Source organism: Panthera tigris, chromosome B3 (assembly GCF_018350195.1).
Source record: "Panthera tigris isolate Pti1 chromosome B3, P.tigris_Pti1_mat1.1, whole genome shotgun sequence".
Taxonomy (NCBI): Eukaryota; Metazoa; Chordata; class Mammalia; order Carnivora; family Felidae; genus Panthera; species Panthera tigris.
The window spans coordinates 39516037-39532203 of NC_056665.1; the positions used below are offsets into that span (position 1 = coordinate 39516037).

A 16167-nucleotide genomic window follows, 5' to 3' on the forward strand; every position below is an offset into this window, starting at 1 on the left:
GTAGCAATCTCTTACTCGGCACATCCCCAAAGGCAAGGGAATTAAAAGCAAAAGTGAATTACTGGGACCTTATGAAGATAAAAAGCTTCTGCACAGCAAAGGAAACAACCAACAAAACTAAAAGGCAACTAACGGAATGGGAAAAGAGATTTGCAAATGACATATCGGACAAAGGGCTAGTATCCAAAATCTATAAAGAGCTCACCAAACTCCACACCCGAAAAACAAATTACCCAGTGAAGAAATGGGCAGAAAACATGAATAGACACTTCTCTAAAGAAGGCATCCGGATGGCCAACAGGCACATGAAAAGATGTTCAACGTCACTCCTTATCAGGGAAATACAAATCAAAACCACACTCAGATATCACCTCACGCCAGTCAGAGTGGCTAAAATGAACAAATCAGGAGACTATAGATGCTGGAGAGGATGTGGAGAAACGGGAACCCTCTTGCACTGTTGGTGGGAATGCAAATTGGTGCAGCCGCTCTGGAAAGCAGTGTGGAGGTTCCTCAGAAACTTAAAAATAGACCTACCCTATGACCCAGCAATAGCACTGCTAGGAATTTATCCAAGGGATACAGGAGTACTGATGCATAGGGGCACTTGTAGCCCAATGTTTATAGCAGCACTCTCAACAATAGCCAAATTATGGAAAGAGCCTAAATGTCCATCAACTGATGAATGGATAAAGAAATTGTGGTTTATATACACAATGGGATACTACGTGGCAATGAGAAAAAATGAAATATGGCCTTTTGTAGCAACGTGGATGGAACTGGAGAGTGTGATGCTAAGTGAAATAAGCCATACAGAGAAAGACAGATACCATATGGTTTCACTCTTATGTGGATCCTGAGAAACGTAACAGAAACCCATGGGGGAGGGGAAGGAAAAAAAAAAAAAAGAGGTTAGAGTGGGAGAGAGCCAAAGCATAAGAGACTGTTAAAAACAGAACAAACTGAGGGTTGATGGGGGGTGGGAGGGAGGGTAGGATGGGTGATGGGTATTGAGGAGGGCACCTTTTGGGATGAGCACTGGGTGTTGTATGGAAACCAATTTGACAGTAAATTTCATATATTATATAAATAAATAAATAAATAAATAAATAAATAAATAAATAAATAAATAAATAAATAAATAAAAAAAATAACTATATGCCTACAAATTCAGTAACCCAGATAGGCAAATTCCTACAAAGACGTAAACTGCAAAACTGACTCTAGAATAGAAACCCTTACTAGAGCTGTAATAAGTAAATAGATTGAGTTAATAATCAAAAAGCTTCCCAGAAAGAAAAACCCAGGACCAGATGGTGAATTCTATCAAATGTTTAAAGAAGGATTAACACCAATTGTGATGGACTGCATATTGATGCCCTGCCCCTACTCCTATGTTAAAGCCTTAACGTGATGGTATTTGGAAGTAGGGCCCTAGGGAAGTAATAACATCGTCTGGTTGGAGCCCCCACAATGGGGTAATATCCTTAAGAAGAGAGCTATCCCTCTCAGTCATGGAAGGATACAGGGAGAAGACAGCTGTTCGCAAACCAGGAAGAGCGCTCTAACAAGACGCCAGATCTGCTGTTGCCTTGATCTTAGACTTCCCAGCCTCCAGAACTGTGAGAAATAAATGTTCATCATTTAAGCCACCTAGTCTATGGTATCCTGTTACAGCAGCCTGAACTAAGACATCAATCCTTCACATACTCTTACAAAAGTAGAAGAAAAAGGAGCACTTCCTAACTCATTCTGTGAAGCTAATATTATAAGACAAAGACATCACAAGAAAACTACAGAGCAATATCCCTTATTAATATAGGTGCAAAAATCCTCAACAAAATACTGGCAAATGAAATCCAGCAACATTTAGAAAGGATTTTGTTCCATGACCAACTGGGATTTATCCCAGGAATGCAATGTTGGTTCAATACACAAAACTCAATCAATGTGATATACCATATTATTGGAATAAAAGACACAAATTCTCTGGGGCACTTGGCTGGCTCAGTTGGTAGAACATGCAGCTCTTGATTTGGGGGTTGTGAGTTCAAGCCCCATGTTGGTTATAGAGATAAATAAAATTATTTTTAAAAAAAGACACATGTCTCAGTAGATGCAGAAAAAGCATTTGGCAAAATCAGCAAACTAGGAATAGAAGGGAATGTCCTCAACTTGATAAAGGGCATTTATGAAAAACCCCAAATTAACACCATACTCAATGGTGAAAAACGGAAAGATTTTCCCTTAAGATCAGGAACAAGACAACATTGTATTAGAAGTTCTAGCCAAAGCAGCCAGGAAAGAAAAAGAAGTAAAAGGCATCCAAATTGGAAAGGAAGAAGTTAAGCTATCTCTATTCATAGATGACATGATCATATATATAGAAAATCCTAGATATTCCACACCAAAAGCAAAACAAAACAAAACCACCTAGATTGTTTGAGTTAATAAATGCTTTCAGCAAGGTTGCAGGATAAAAGATAAGATACAAAACTCAGTCATATTTCTGTAACTAGCAATGCATCATCCAAAAATTGAGAGCAATTCCATGTACAGTAGCATCAAAAAGAATAATTAGGAATTTGTTCAACCAAGGAGGTGAAAGACTTGTACAATGAAAACTGCAAAACGTTGTTGAAAGAAATTAGACATAAATAAATGAAAATACATCCCATTTTCATATACTTAGAAGACTAAAATTTTTAAGATATCAGTACTATCCAAAGCAACCTATAGATTAACGTGCAATCCCTATCAAAATCGTAATGATTTTTTTTTTCAAAAATAGAAAAACATATCCTCGAATTTATATGGAATCTCAGAGGGACCTCAAGTAACCAAAATCTTAGAATAGACCTGGATGACTCACACTTATTGATTTCAAAACTTACTACAAAGCTACTGTAATCTAAACGGTGTGGTACTGGCATAAAGACAGACATGTAGACCAATGGAATTGAATAGAGAGCCCAGAAATAAGCCCTCATATATATGGTCAAATGATTTTTGACAATGGGGCCAAGAACACCATTGGGGAAAGGACAGTCATTTCGACAAATGATGCTGGCAAAACTGGATATCCATATGCAAAAGAATGAAGTTGGAACCCCTTGTAAAACAAATTAACTCAAAGGGAATGCAAGCTGGTACAGCCACTCTGGAAAACAGTATGGAGGTTCCTCAAAAAAATAAAAATAGAACTACCCTACAACCCAGCAATTGCACTACTAGGCATTTATCCACGGGATACAGGTGTGCTGTTTTGAAGGGACACATGCACCCCCATGTTTATAGCAGCACTATGGACAATAGCCAAAGTATGGAAAGAGCCCAAATGTCCATCAATGGATGAATGGATAAAGAAGATGTGGTATATATATACAACAGAGTATTATTCGGCAATCAAAAAGAATGAAATCTTGCCATTTGCAACTATGTGGATGGAACTAGAGGGTATTATGCTAAGTGAAATTAGAGAAAGACAAATATCATATGACTTCTGAGTGAAGTCATGAGGACTTTAAGAGACAAAACAGATGAACATAAAGGAAGGGAAACAAAAATAGTATAAAAACAGGGGGGGGACAAAACATAAGAGGCTCATATATATGGAGAACAAACTGAGGGTTACTGGAGGGGTTGTGGGAAGGGGGATGGGCTAAATGGGTAAGGGGCACTAAGGAATCTACTCCTGAAATCATTGTTGCACTATACACTAATTTGGATGTAAATTATTTAAAAAAAAATTAAAGAAAAAAAACAAATTAACTCAAGATGGATTAAAGACCTAATGTGAGATCTGAAACTATAAAACTCCTAGGAGAAAACAGGGCAAAATCATTCATGACATTAGATTTGGCAGTGATTTCTTGGATATTACGCCAGAGGCCCAAGCAACACAAGAAAAAATACAAAAATTGGAATTCATGAAAATTTAAAATTTTGTGCATTAAAAGGTATCAGGAATGTAAAAAGGCAACCCATAGAATGGAAGAAAATAATATCCAGAATAGATTTGAAAAATTTCTAAAACACAACAACAACAAAAAGCCAATTAAAAATGGGCAAGGACTTGAATAGACATTTCTCCAAAGAAGACATATAGGTGGCCAATAAGCACAAGAAAAGATGCTCAACATCATTAATTATTAGGGAAATACAAATCAAATCTATAGTGAGATTCCACCTCACACCATTAGGCTGGCTACTGTCCCCCCCCCCCCAACAAAAACAAAAACCAAAAATAACAAATGTTGGTGAAGATATAGAAAATTGGAACTTTTATACATTATTACTGGGAATGTAAAATGGTACAGCTGCTGTGGAAAACAGTCTGGCAGTCCCTTCAAAAAATTAAAAATGGACTTAAAAGCAGGGTCTGCAAGAGAGATTTTTACATCCATGTTCATAGCAGCATTATTCATAATAGCTAAAGTGTGGAAACAACCCATGTGTCCATTGAAGGATGAATGAGTAAGCAAAATGTGGTCTATACGTACAATGGAATATTATTCCTCCTTAAAAAAGAAGTTAATTCTGGCACATACTATAACATGGATGAACCTCGAGGACATTATGTACATGAAATAAGCCAATCACAAAAAGACAAATACTGTACAATTCCTCTTATGAGTCACTTACTAGAGTAGTCAAAAATCATACAGACAGAAGTAGAACGATAGTTGACAGCAGTTGGGGCAGGGGGCAACGGAATTAATGTTTAATGGGTATAGGGTTTCAGTTTCACAAGAGGGAAGAGAGTTGAGGTGGATGGTGGTGATGGCTGCACGTTATGAATGTACATAATACCACTGACCTACAAGATGGTTAAGATAGTCACTTATGTATGTATTTTACCACAATCTTTAAATTTGAGAAAAAGAATTTTAAAAGGAAGCCATCTTAAAACTTTAAAATTCGTTGGTCTGTGTGATCTAGCTCTAAAATGCTGAGAGCTTTGAGGTCCTTGTTTGAGCTCTGAAATTCTGTATTTCTTTAGTTGGCAGAAATGACCTAAAGATGCCTTCTTGGCCTCTAATTTTTTAGTTCTGTGATATTTCAAAATCTTGATTGTTGTTAATATCGAGTATAAATTGCTAAATGCCCTCATTTCTTTATGAATTTTTACAGATGCATTTGATAAAGAATACAAGATGGCATACGATCGCCTCACACCTAGTCAAGTCAAGAGTACACACAACTGTGATCGACCACCAAGTACAGGGGTGATGGAATGTCGAAAAACCTTTGGAGAACCTTATCTTTAAGATATGCACGTGCGTGTATACTTTCAATATGTATTGTATAGTCAGTGTATAAAATAATATTTGGAGATTCTAAACTCTTTCTCTTCGATTTTTGAAAATGCATTTGTAAATGGTTCAGAAAGCCCAGATAGCTCTTGTACAGAATGTTCTAAGAAGAGAAGAGTGACAAGTGAAGAGAGAGCCATTTTGTTTCTCATCTCTTTGGTTGTTTTTTTTTTCTTTACTTCTCCTGTAACCAGTAATTAAGTATTTTTGTGACAAGGAAATCCCTAGACAAAATTACTTCTCAAAATAAGACACCTGTTTTGTGGTTTCTCTTGGAAGAAACATGTTGAAAAAATCATGAATGGAACTCGAAGTATTTCCTGTTTTCATAGACTATTCAAATGTTTTGACCATGAAGTTGTATTATACATATTTTAAATTGTTTATAGTAAGTTGATATTTTTTTAATTTTTAAACTTAATATAGCAAACAAAATGAACTGAAACTTACGAAGCAAGCAATTAAGTGCTTATTTTCCTTGTCTGCTGCTATTTGAAGTAATTAGTACAGCTGCAGATCTCTATATGTATAGCTATCTATATCTATCTATCTATATATATATATTTTTTATTACTTGGGAGAATGATTCAAAACTGTCAGCGCTAGTGTCAGTGTTGTGCTAGGATTGCATGTTAGTACCGCTAAGCCTGACTGCAGTGAGTGGATGAAAGCCAGGGTGCGCACTGCCCAGACTGACTCATTGAGCCTTGTCGAAGGAGAGCCGGGGAGGTTCCAAGTCTGCTTCTGCAAAATCAGGTTCAGTATACCATGACTGAAAATGTTCTCTATTGCTAACAGATACAGACAGTACACAGGGATAGCTTACAAAGCCAAAAATCAATTTAGATTTTAATATTCTATACGAACACTTGTGTTGGGAAATATGTCAGACAACTTATTCCAGATTTTACCCTTATTTTAATATCTAAAATGTGGCATATGATGCAGATTGTATCATATTTATCTGGAATATGACCTATTGGAGTATTCTGTTCATATTATATATATATATATATAAATAAACAACATATTTTTTCAAAAATAGAAAAATAATAACTCTCTAAAAGTACAGCCAGGTAGAATTTCCCATATTGAGGAACTTGGCTTTTTCAATAAGCCTTCAGAATCTGAAGTTTATGGAATCTAAAATCCAGAAATATCCAGAAATCAGACAATAAATTGAACGTTTAAACACCATGGGTATTAGAAAGACTCTTAAAAAGTATTTTTAGTCCCATTATTTCAAATATCACTTTCTTTGGTAATTTCTGATAAAAAGTATTCTTTGGCTATTAGAGTTATTTATAGATTTCCAGTACGTGTGTGTGCGTGGTTGCACACATTGTCATGAAGGAGAGAATTCTCTAGACAGTTTCATAGAAGAAAAATGTGGATGGTTCCAAATCTGGTGTGTAAGCCAGTAGAGCCCAGGACACTTGTCCTGGGGATATCTGAGACTTAGAATCAGTTTAGCTGCGCAAAAACTACCTTGTGAGTTCACACCATTAGTGAATAGCATCAAGCTGAAACATTTCACAGCTTTCTACCCTGGGAAGTCATGGGGAGAGTTTAAAAAATGTGAAATTTTAGTTCGAATTAGTTTGGGACTGACCTTGCTTACTTGAAAAACCTGGTGCTATGCACATTTATATGCCTTTCCTTTGTAAATACAACTCCAGTCTCCTTCACTCTTCATATCCGAGTTTCACATCCTAAAGGAGTCTTTTGTTCCCTACATCGCTTGATAATTGTCAAATGAGAGAAACATTTGATAGGTGAGTCTTTTGGCATTGGCAACAAATATCCCTCCAAATAGGGTTCTGGGGTTCTATTCTGTTTTTGTGTCCTGGGGTTTTGTTTCCCTTATAAGAACAGTTTTCGCTGTTGTTTAACTTGTCTTTGACACAAACTATATGTAAGAATTATAGTTTATTGATTTCAAGTACCTAACCAGAAAAAAAATGAGGTAAAGCCCATTCATTATGGTTCAAACTCCTATGGGGAAAGGTGAGTATAGTTTTTATCTCCTCCCATACACACAGAGTTTTTGTTCTGTTTTTCATTGGGTTTTATTTCCTCTACTTTTAATTCCCAGGGAATATTATTTGTGCAAATTTAGTCTTTAAAAATAAAACCAAAAACATGAGTAGAAAGTAGTAAACCCTGCTCAAAAGAAAATTAAAATCTAGGTCATCCTTTAAAATAACTCTATACAAACTTCTCTTCAATTTTCTCTCTGTTGAAGATACATTTTGAAGAATCATGGCCAACCAATCTTGTTGGAGAGAAATACACTTTTGCTACATTATCTGTCTCTTGTTTTCTTACTCTTAGTTTTGTTTATATGTTTAATAGTTGAAAATAAACCCTGCTGTGTCCTGGTATAACTTGTTCCTACTTCCTCTCACGGTGTTAATGTCATGCATTTGTATTTTGTATCTTATTTCAGTATTCCGCTTTTTCTTCCTACTGTCAGATGGGGAATTATGCAGCCTGTTCATATTCTGATTTTTGTCTTTTCTCCCCCTGATTTTTTTTTTTGGGGGGGGGGGGGGGAACGGCGTGAGGTTGTGATAAATCCCTAAAACTACCAGCTTATTTTGTTTTAAGGTTTTCTAAGATGTTTATACATTTTTGTATATAGAGAAATGGCCCCTGAAAATGTTGGTTCAGCATTTTTAGTGATAAATACTTATTTTATGCTGGTCATTACCATGATGCCTATTGAAACTAGCAAGTGTTAGCCTGCTCTATAGAGAAGCTGTTACAGTGTATTTCTAAATACGTTTTAAGTATATGGTTAGAAAATACCCGTTTGTATGGTAATGTGAGGTAGCCCAGTTTTATTTTTATTTTTCCCACTAGAACTTGAAAGCTGCTATTAAGCACTTCCAAGTGCCTTGGGAAAGAACAGGCTGCCTCTTTAAGAGGGTCCTTGGCCCCTTTGTGTGGTAGAGTTGGTGTGCTCCGTCTTTCCTGTTTGGATACAAGACCAAGTTTTATTTCAGAATTGAACCACTAGCAGTTACATACCAGTTTACCTTAATATTCTCAGGCTTATTATCTTCTTATCCCTTCACACTAGCCTCTTCCTCTGGCCTCAAAGCAAGTGCATTTGCTGGCTTAATTATTGTCGTTTACAAAATTAGCAGTGCACAAATTAGTATAGGAGTTTGTCTCTCACTCAGGTGGGTGTGCATGTGCTTATCCTCTGAGATGGTAACAGACTTTCCTGATGAAGTCTCTGCGGCCTTCCCACGGTTGCTGTCCTTTGCATGGCTCCCTCCTTTTGTCTGTAAAGATTTTTTTCAAACATTGTGCTGTGATAGAGCCACTGGAGCAACTGACAGAATTTTCTGTAAATGAAATTCTCCAGGCTTTGCCTGCTCATCACAGTGAAGACCTAAAGCTTGCCTTTGGTTGCGAAGGCAACCATGTTGTCTTAGGCCAGGGTGGCCTGCTTGGCTCCAGTACCCCCCACTCCCCACCCACACCAGGCAAAGACAGCCGTGATCATGAGCCCTCTCTGCACCTTCCATAGTGACCAGTCCCAAAACACATCGCAGGTGGCACCTATGGAGGGACCCTCCCGCAAAAAAAGGAATCAGATCCCCAGGGTATTCTTTGGCACGGAAGGCCAGCCAGTTCTTCAAATGTATCTACGAGGCTGTGCCCTACACACTAAATTCCAGTTCCTGACCTCTTTGGTATCAGTCTTTAAAGAAATGATCATTATGATATAGACAACGGTGTCCTAAAGGGCCAAGCCTATAATTTGATGAAAACATTTTCAGATCTATTGATGAAAGTAACCATTTAACCATGTATAGTAACCATTTAAACATAACACCATTTTTCAAAAATTTGGAAGGAATCTTTTCTTAGTACTATATAGAAACTTAACCCATTAAATTAGGAAGACCCTCACATTTTTAGAAATTTGACCCAAACCCATTACCAGGGTCATCAAGGAAATGGAACCTCCAGAGGGAGGGAGCAGTCATCTCTGCAGCCACTGTCTTCCAGCTGAGATGCCCAGCTGGGACACTTCAGACTTCCTGGGCTGAATGAGTGATCTAGTATGTGTCCCTTGTAACTCAGTAGATCATTTTGCCTACCAAATGAGAGGGCCGTGTCACCATTATCTTGACATTTTAAGATGACTCTTTATCCTACAACAGCATAATTCTAATAAACTGTAGGCTTATAAATATGACAAAAATTTTAATTTCCAAGCATAACAAATTGATCTTATAAAAGTTACATAAGTTTTCCATCTCCCTGAAATCTCCTTTCTCCTGCCCACCCCAGTGACTTCTTATCCATCAAGACCCAGCTTTCATTTTACTTGACCCTTTCTGTCATAGTGTGAAGTGATCAGATCATCCTTTCTAAGCAAAGAGAAATGCCAAAAATCCAGCAAGCTAATCAGAAAAAGAATGTTAGATCATTAGAGTTGACTCTAATCATGAAATGACTGTCCAACACTTTTTCATGACAAAATGTTCCACTGTCCATCACTCCTTATCAGTCATTCTGGGGAAGGCATCAGATCCCAGACTCTCAGGTGATGCCCCTGAAGCTAGCTGGAATTAGACACAGATGCCCAGAGTTTGGGCATTGGGGTCACCCTTCTGTAGGCATTGTTCTCTCCTGTTCCTAGGCCATGGCATATGGAGACTGGGCAAATGCAGCAGCAACGGCAAGGAGGATAAGTAAGAAAATGGAATGTGAACATGATTCCATATTCTTCTTCTTGAGCATTCTGACCCAGTGACCTAAAGATACAGATGAACTCATCCATGTTGGTAAAATAAAATACCATGGGGACTCACAATTTATTGAAATTTAATAAAAGTCATTTCCAAAGAATGTGAATCCTGGGGTAGTGAGGCCATTAATTAATCAGCCCATCTTAAGAGATGGATTATGGACTAAAGTATTTTCAGTACAGCCCTTCAACACCAAAATGTTTGATTTTTTTTTTTTCCACATCACATCTGTCCTGTTATATTCCAGTCTGAATCCTCTCACGTTTGTAATTAAAGCCATATTTGCCGTCATAATCTATAGTCACCTGAGCTCCTTTTGCTCTGAAACCAGGAACACGGAACTGCTTCATTTCTAGCGGTCCCCTAACTGAGTGCTAGTAAAAGCAGCAAGCAGTGGTATTTAACATACAAGCACTTCGAATTGCACAAGCACTGCTTAAATAACCACACAATTTTTAAAAACACAGAAGTCCTTTACACTAGCTATTAGAAGTAGTAATACTCTTTTTCTCACTGTGTTGTCGTTATGTTAAGCATTTTTGGAATTTCTCCTTTGTAATTGCCTTAAGAGCCACATGTAAGCCACACGGGAAATCAATCTGGCTTTATCATCCAATGTAGGTTGGCATACAGAAGTAGCATTACCCCACAAGATCTCTTACTTTATATAGCAGACTTGGCCCTACTGATTTTGGACTCTTTTTAAAATCACTCCCCTGGGGCGCCTGGGTGGCTCAGTTGGTTGAGCGTCCAACTTCGGCTCAGGTCATGATCTCACAGTTTGTGGGTTCGAGCCCCGCGTCGGGCTCTGGGCTGATGGCTCGGAGCCTGGAGCCTGCTTCGGATTCTGTGTCTCCCTCTCTCTCTGCCCCTCCCCTGCTCGTGCTCTGTCTCTCTCTGTCTCAAAAATAAATAAAACATTTAAAAAAATAATGAAATAAAATCACTCCCCTTCTGACTCACTAGTAGCATTTGTCACTGTTAGGTGAGAATATGCTGGAGGAGTAAAGTCAGGACAGCTTTGTATGACTGTCTAATCCCCCAAGGTGACCACTTGATGGAGACAACACTAATTTGGATTTTCTAGTAAGTACATATTTTTAAATAGCCCTCCCTAATATCCCACCCCCCTTCTGGTACAACGGCGAATTATACATTTTCATTTGGGGGGCTACTTATTTTAATTTCACGTTTCAGAAGTGCAAAAGAAGAGCTAAGGGAGTCTTTTTAAGCTATCAAATATCAGTACACATTTTACTGGGCTACAGTGTGTAATGATCATTGATTCCTGTTATACTTTTTTTTTTCCGAGTCTTAGCTCCTTAAACCCACCAATAACTGGACGTGTAATGTTTACAACCCTGGTGGAACCTCATGTTTTAAACAGAAAAAGAGAGGACGGCAAGTTGCAGTGTGTGCTTGGGACAGGGGCCAAAGGGTGGGGTGTAGACCACATCTGTGTCTTTGGATCAGCAGCCTTTCAGGAATGATCAGGGAACTGTGAGTATAGGGGCTTGTCCTGCTACTGTGCCTGTCCCAGCCCTCACCCCCAAATGATCCCTCATTCCGAAAACCCTCTGGCTCCAGAGGTCCTTCTACTGGCCTCCACGTGGTAGCTGCCAACATCAGGCAGGGGTAAAAACTCCATCCCTCCAGAGGTGAGACAATCCACAACGAGCTGCGGGTGTTTCCAAGGCTAACATTCAGTCCCCGATCACATTCCCATCAGTGGCTCTTTGCCACTCTGGTCTCTCTCATGGACCACGTTCATTCTTTTGTTAATGTAACAAGAAGTATGGTAGCTTCTGGCATGGTTTTCTGATCCACGTCCATTGTGAGCAACAGCGACTCTGCCTCAGACAGATACAGGACAGGAAATGATTCGATCTTCTAACATCACACTGATTATCAGGAATACAAAGTAAAGGAGGAACATTGTGAAGCCCAGGATCTTGTTCATTCTCCATTTGCATGATGCAATTGAAGAGATCACAAACAGGAGCATGAGAAAAAGCAAAACAATTGCACAAAACAAGCCGTTGCTGCTGACTGGAACAGGCTGTAATCCATTGATAAGAGAGAACAGCAACCAAGGGACAGGCAGGCTGCAAGATTGAAGAAACAGTGTGAATATTCTGAATGTCTGCACTAATCCCATAAACATAAACAGTATTTTACAATTTACAAAGCACTTATTTTTCCACACACACGAGAAAGCTTATGAAATAGAGCAGAAAATAATAGCCCCGTTTCACAGATGAGGAAACGAAGTTCATGGAAATTGAATTACGTGCCCAAGGTCTCACAGCTAATAACAAGGAGTTCTATATTAAAACTGAAATTTTCAGGGTCTGAGTGGGTATTTTTTTCTTTATAATTCATGACTTTCCTGTGAGTAACCCAGCTGAGCTGATGTGTGAGTCTTCCATCTGTAAATTTTTGTGATCAGTCCTAGCTCAGGCTAACATGTCTTTACATTTAAATTAGCCTGAGCTAGGACTTACCATAAAAATTTAGAAAAATCAAAGCCACCACCCAAATCCAGGATATGCCCGTGGAAATGAAAATAGCCCAGAGGTTGGGCTCTGACAAAGTTGGGAGGAGGGGGCAAGAGAATGGGTACAGGAGGGTGCGGCATTTGCTTGTTTAGACAAAATGCTTTTAGAGCCTCTGAGCTGGCAGGATCCCAAACACAAAGGAGCAGAAGTATCAGCGAGTGAGATTGAGTCATTGCTCCTTCCAGCCCCACTTCCACCACCTTGGAGGTCAGTGAGCAGAGCCTCTGACTGAATTTGGGAATGAAATTTAAAGGACTTTGTTTTTCGATTCATCTATAAATTCTAGTCAGTTACATTTCAGACAGCATTTTTGTTCTGTTATCCCCTCAGGCTGTGATGAACGAAGGGAGGACACTTTGATGCCTTGTAGAAACTAATAACATAAATGCCCTTTTATTCCACGTATAAATGATGAAACAGAAAACCAGCAAACAGAGTCAACACCGTGTTTTCCAGTCATTCTTAATATGCCTTGGAAAGCAACTTTGCCACTCACCCCACGGTGATATCAAATATGTTACTGCCCACAGAGCTGGACACAGCCATGTCTCCCAGGCCTTTCCGAGCGACAATCACACTGGTGATGAGGTCAGGAATGGACGTGCCTGCTGCTAGGATCGTCAAACCCATGATCTCTTCCGAAATCCCTATTGTTTCACCAACCTAGTAAAAAGTGACAGCGATGATAAGCCATGGCAACAGCAAAAGGAAAAATCTGAAGCTCTTCAAAGCACCAACCACATGCTACTTTGTGCAAACCCAACACTTTTCCGGAGAGCTCAGCATACTCCCGCGGCCTCGGAGGGAGGGTATGGCGAACCGACAGCTGGGGAGATGGGCCACGGAGAGAAGGAGCAGGGCCCCTGCTCAAGGCTGCAGGGAATGACGCAGCTCCTTTCTGGAGTACACGTCTCTCCCTGATACCAGCCGTCACTGATATTCCAGCTATAACACCTGCACCTTCTCAGAACTGCCCCTCCGAACACCTGTTCGTGTCACGTTTCCATCTCCAGAACCACGGACACCTGCTATGTGCCAGTTAGAGGCTGGAGATAGAAGTATAGGCACCACAACACTGCCCCTACCCTCAGCCTACTGAAAGAAAAAAGCTCGTGAACAACAATTACAGGTAGAACAGGAAAGCAATGGGCACTCAGAGGAAGACTCACTGGATGCCAGAGACAAGGCAAAATTGAGCTTGCTCTCGCAAGTGTGTCCAACATCGCCAGGTGGGGAGGAGCAGGGCATCCATGACAGAGAAAGCCTGGAGTAAGGCTAATAAGCAATGGTCAGTTGGGTCAGACTGTGAAGGGCCGTCTATGCGAGGCTACAGCATGAACATTAAGACAGAAGAGCCGCACTTGAAAACACTACACTCACTGGAAGAAAAAAGGCAAATTTGACCCTTCGTAAACAATCTAGAAACTACAAAGTCACTTGAGCCTCACCGTTCCCTGGGTACTGGCCATTGACCCTGAAGGTAAAAATTGTCCTTGGGCCCCACTGACGTTGGATATAGTTCCTGCTGTTCACTCACCTGGTGAGCCCACCAGACCATGAGGTATGAGAAAATGGCTATCCACACGATGGATCCCAGGAAGGTGATAACAAAAAACTTCCTAGACTCCTATTTGCAAGTTTGAAAAGGAAGAGAAATAAGTTGCAGATGCTAAAGGTCATTGGCCCTTCTGAGGGAGCCCCAGAATCAGGGACGGGATCTGCTGAGTGAGTGATGGAGAGGATCTGGGGATGTGTCAGCTGAGATCTGGATCTCCAGTGAGGACCCTGGGATGGTGGCCTGCAGGGGAGTCCAGCCAGCAGGGCATTCAGCAGTCACCAAACTGAAGAGGACTGTTTGCTTGCCCTAGAGCCAGACTTGCCTAGGTGTTTGGTTTGGTATCTGCCACCTCCCCCCTACCCCACCCATCTCTGGACCTAGAGCGTATGGATGGCCTTTGGGTAGGGTATGTTAGCGCTTTCCCTATAAATGAGAATACTGGGTAGAAACAGTACTTTCCCCCTAGGTTTTCAGAATATCCCTGGAAATACAGGGGCGGAGTGGGGGCGTCTTGGCATCATTCCCATATTAAAATCGAGAAAACTGAGAATAGGAGTTGAGGGACCAGATCACATGCTGATAGTGAGGAAATAAGCATGTCTTAGGGCCTCTCAAGCCCACCGGTATGTCCCCATAGGTGCATGGTCCCATCTGGAGCTACAAGTTGCATCCCAGATACTCTCTGTGGTTGAGCCCTGCCAAGCTGGTTTGCCTTCTTGAGCGGGAGTGCCTAGAGACTCCACAGATTCCCTGGGGTACAGCTGGGCAAACTCACCAGCCTCCGGACATCAGGCACCGTCAACCACAGTGGGAACACAATGGGCAGGAGGAAGAGGTAAATGGCTTGCTTCTGCCTGGTGTCGGGCCACTCCAGGGACAAAGGCTCCTCATTTGCCTCCTCTTCTTCCTCATCTGCCTCCTCTTCTTCCTCATCGTCCTCCTCTTCCTCTTCGTCCTCCCCTTCCTCTTCGTCCTCCTCCTCTTCTTCCTCCTCTTCATCTTTACTGTCACCTCCATCACCTCCCCCTTCACCATCTGTACCTTTCTCGTCACTTTTGGCTTCACCTTGACTCTCAGCATTGAATTCCTGCTCTTCATTTTCACCCTCATCAGCTTTCATTTCACCCTCTTCTGCTTGGAGTTCACCTTCACCTCCACCTTCATCAGCTTTCACGTCCTCATCTTCTGCTTGGAGTTCACTGCCATGTTCACCTTCTTCTCCTTCTGCTTCAATTTCACCTTCACCTTCCAGTTGAGTCTCACCTCCACCTTGCTCTCCATCTTTGCCTTCACCAGGAGCTTCACCCTCTTCAGCTACTATTTCACCTGTGCTCTCAGCTCCAGCCACATCTCCTCCCTGCAATCCAAAGCCAACAAATTAATGTGTAATAACTGCTGGGTTTGTTTTCCCTCCCACTTTTCCCCCACTTTGTTGTTGTTGCTGTTCTCAGAATGGATCTAAAAACTTGAGTAGGAGGAGAAATCATTCAGCAAAATTACTCCACAACCACAACAGTGGTTGTCCTTTCTTCAGGGATGGAAAACTCACCACCTAAGGCACCCTCTGTATCTTGGCAACTCTGATTAGAGTCCATATTTGTAACAAGGTTCTACTCTCTGTGCATAGGTTGACTCTTTGGAGCCACACAGAACAAAGCTAATCACTCTTTCATGAGGCAGCTCTTTTCCCTGAGTTAAAGATTCCCAGTCCCTTCCTTTATTCTGTGCTATGGCCTGGAGCCTCCTCCCCATCTTGGTGAACTCATTCTAGTTAGATTATGCCCCATGAGGAAGCTTTGAAAACTGAAACAGAACACCACACGTAATAGGATTGGACCACAGAATGGAATAAGATTATCACTCCCCTCTCTTGGATACCTACTTCCATTAATGTTGCCTAATATTGCATATCTTTTGGTGGTTACATTGCTGAGCCTCCTAAAACTTCTAAATTGTTATATTAC

The 16167-nt window shown here is 40.6% G+C and overlaps 2 protein-coding genes across 10 annotated transcripts in view; one reads left to right on the plus strand and one right to left on the minus strand.

Moving 5' to 3' along the window:
* DENND4A (DENN domain containing 4A) overlaps positions 1 to 16167 on the plus strand; it is a 143865-nt gene that overhangs the window by 124452 nt on the left and 3246 nt on the right. For 5 of the 9 annotated variants that reach the window (XM_042988597.1, XM_042988599.1, XM_042988600.1 and 2 more), the window contains one exon: positions 5134 to 6306. In XM_042988597.1, the coding sequence (XP_042844531.1) occupies positions 5134 to 5270 (137 nt within the window). In that variant the 3' untranslated portion in view covers positions 5271 to 6306. Of the gene's footprint in view, positions 1 to 5133; positions 6307 to 16167 lie in introns of those variants that run through there. The other 4 variants (XM_042988603.1, XM_042988604.1, XM_042988606.1 and 1 more) reach the window with 2 other exon arrangements.
* Positions 10973 to 16167, minus strand: part of SLC24A1 (solute carrier family 24 member 1) — a 28160-nt gene continuing 22965 nt past the window's right edge. The window contains exons 6-9 of the mRNA XM_042988608.1: positions 14979 to 15560; positions 14183 to 14272; positions 13142 to 13308; positions 10973 to 12192 (exon numbers count right to left, since the gene is read on the minus strand). Coding sequence (XP_042844542.1) covers positions 11943 to 12192; positions 13142 to 13308; positions 14183 to 14272; positions 14979 to 15560 — 1089 coding nt within the window. The 3' untranslated portion in view covers positions 10973 to 11942. The remainder of the gene's footprint in view (positions 12193 to 13141; positions 13309 to 14182; positions 14273 to 14978; positions 15561 to 16167) is intronic.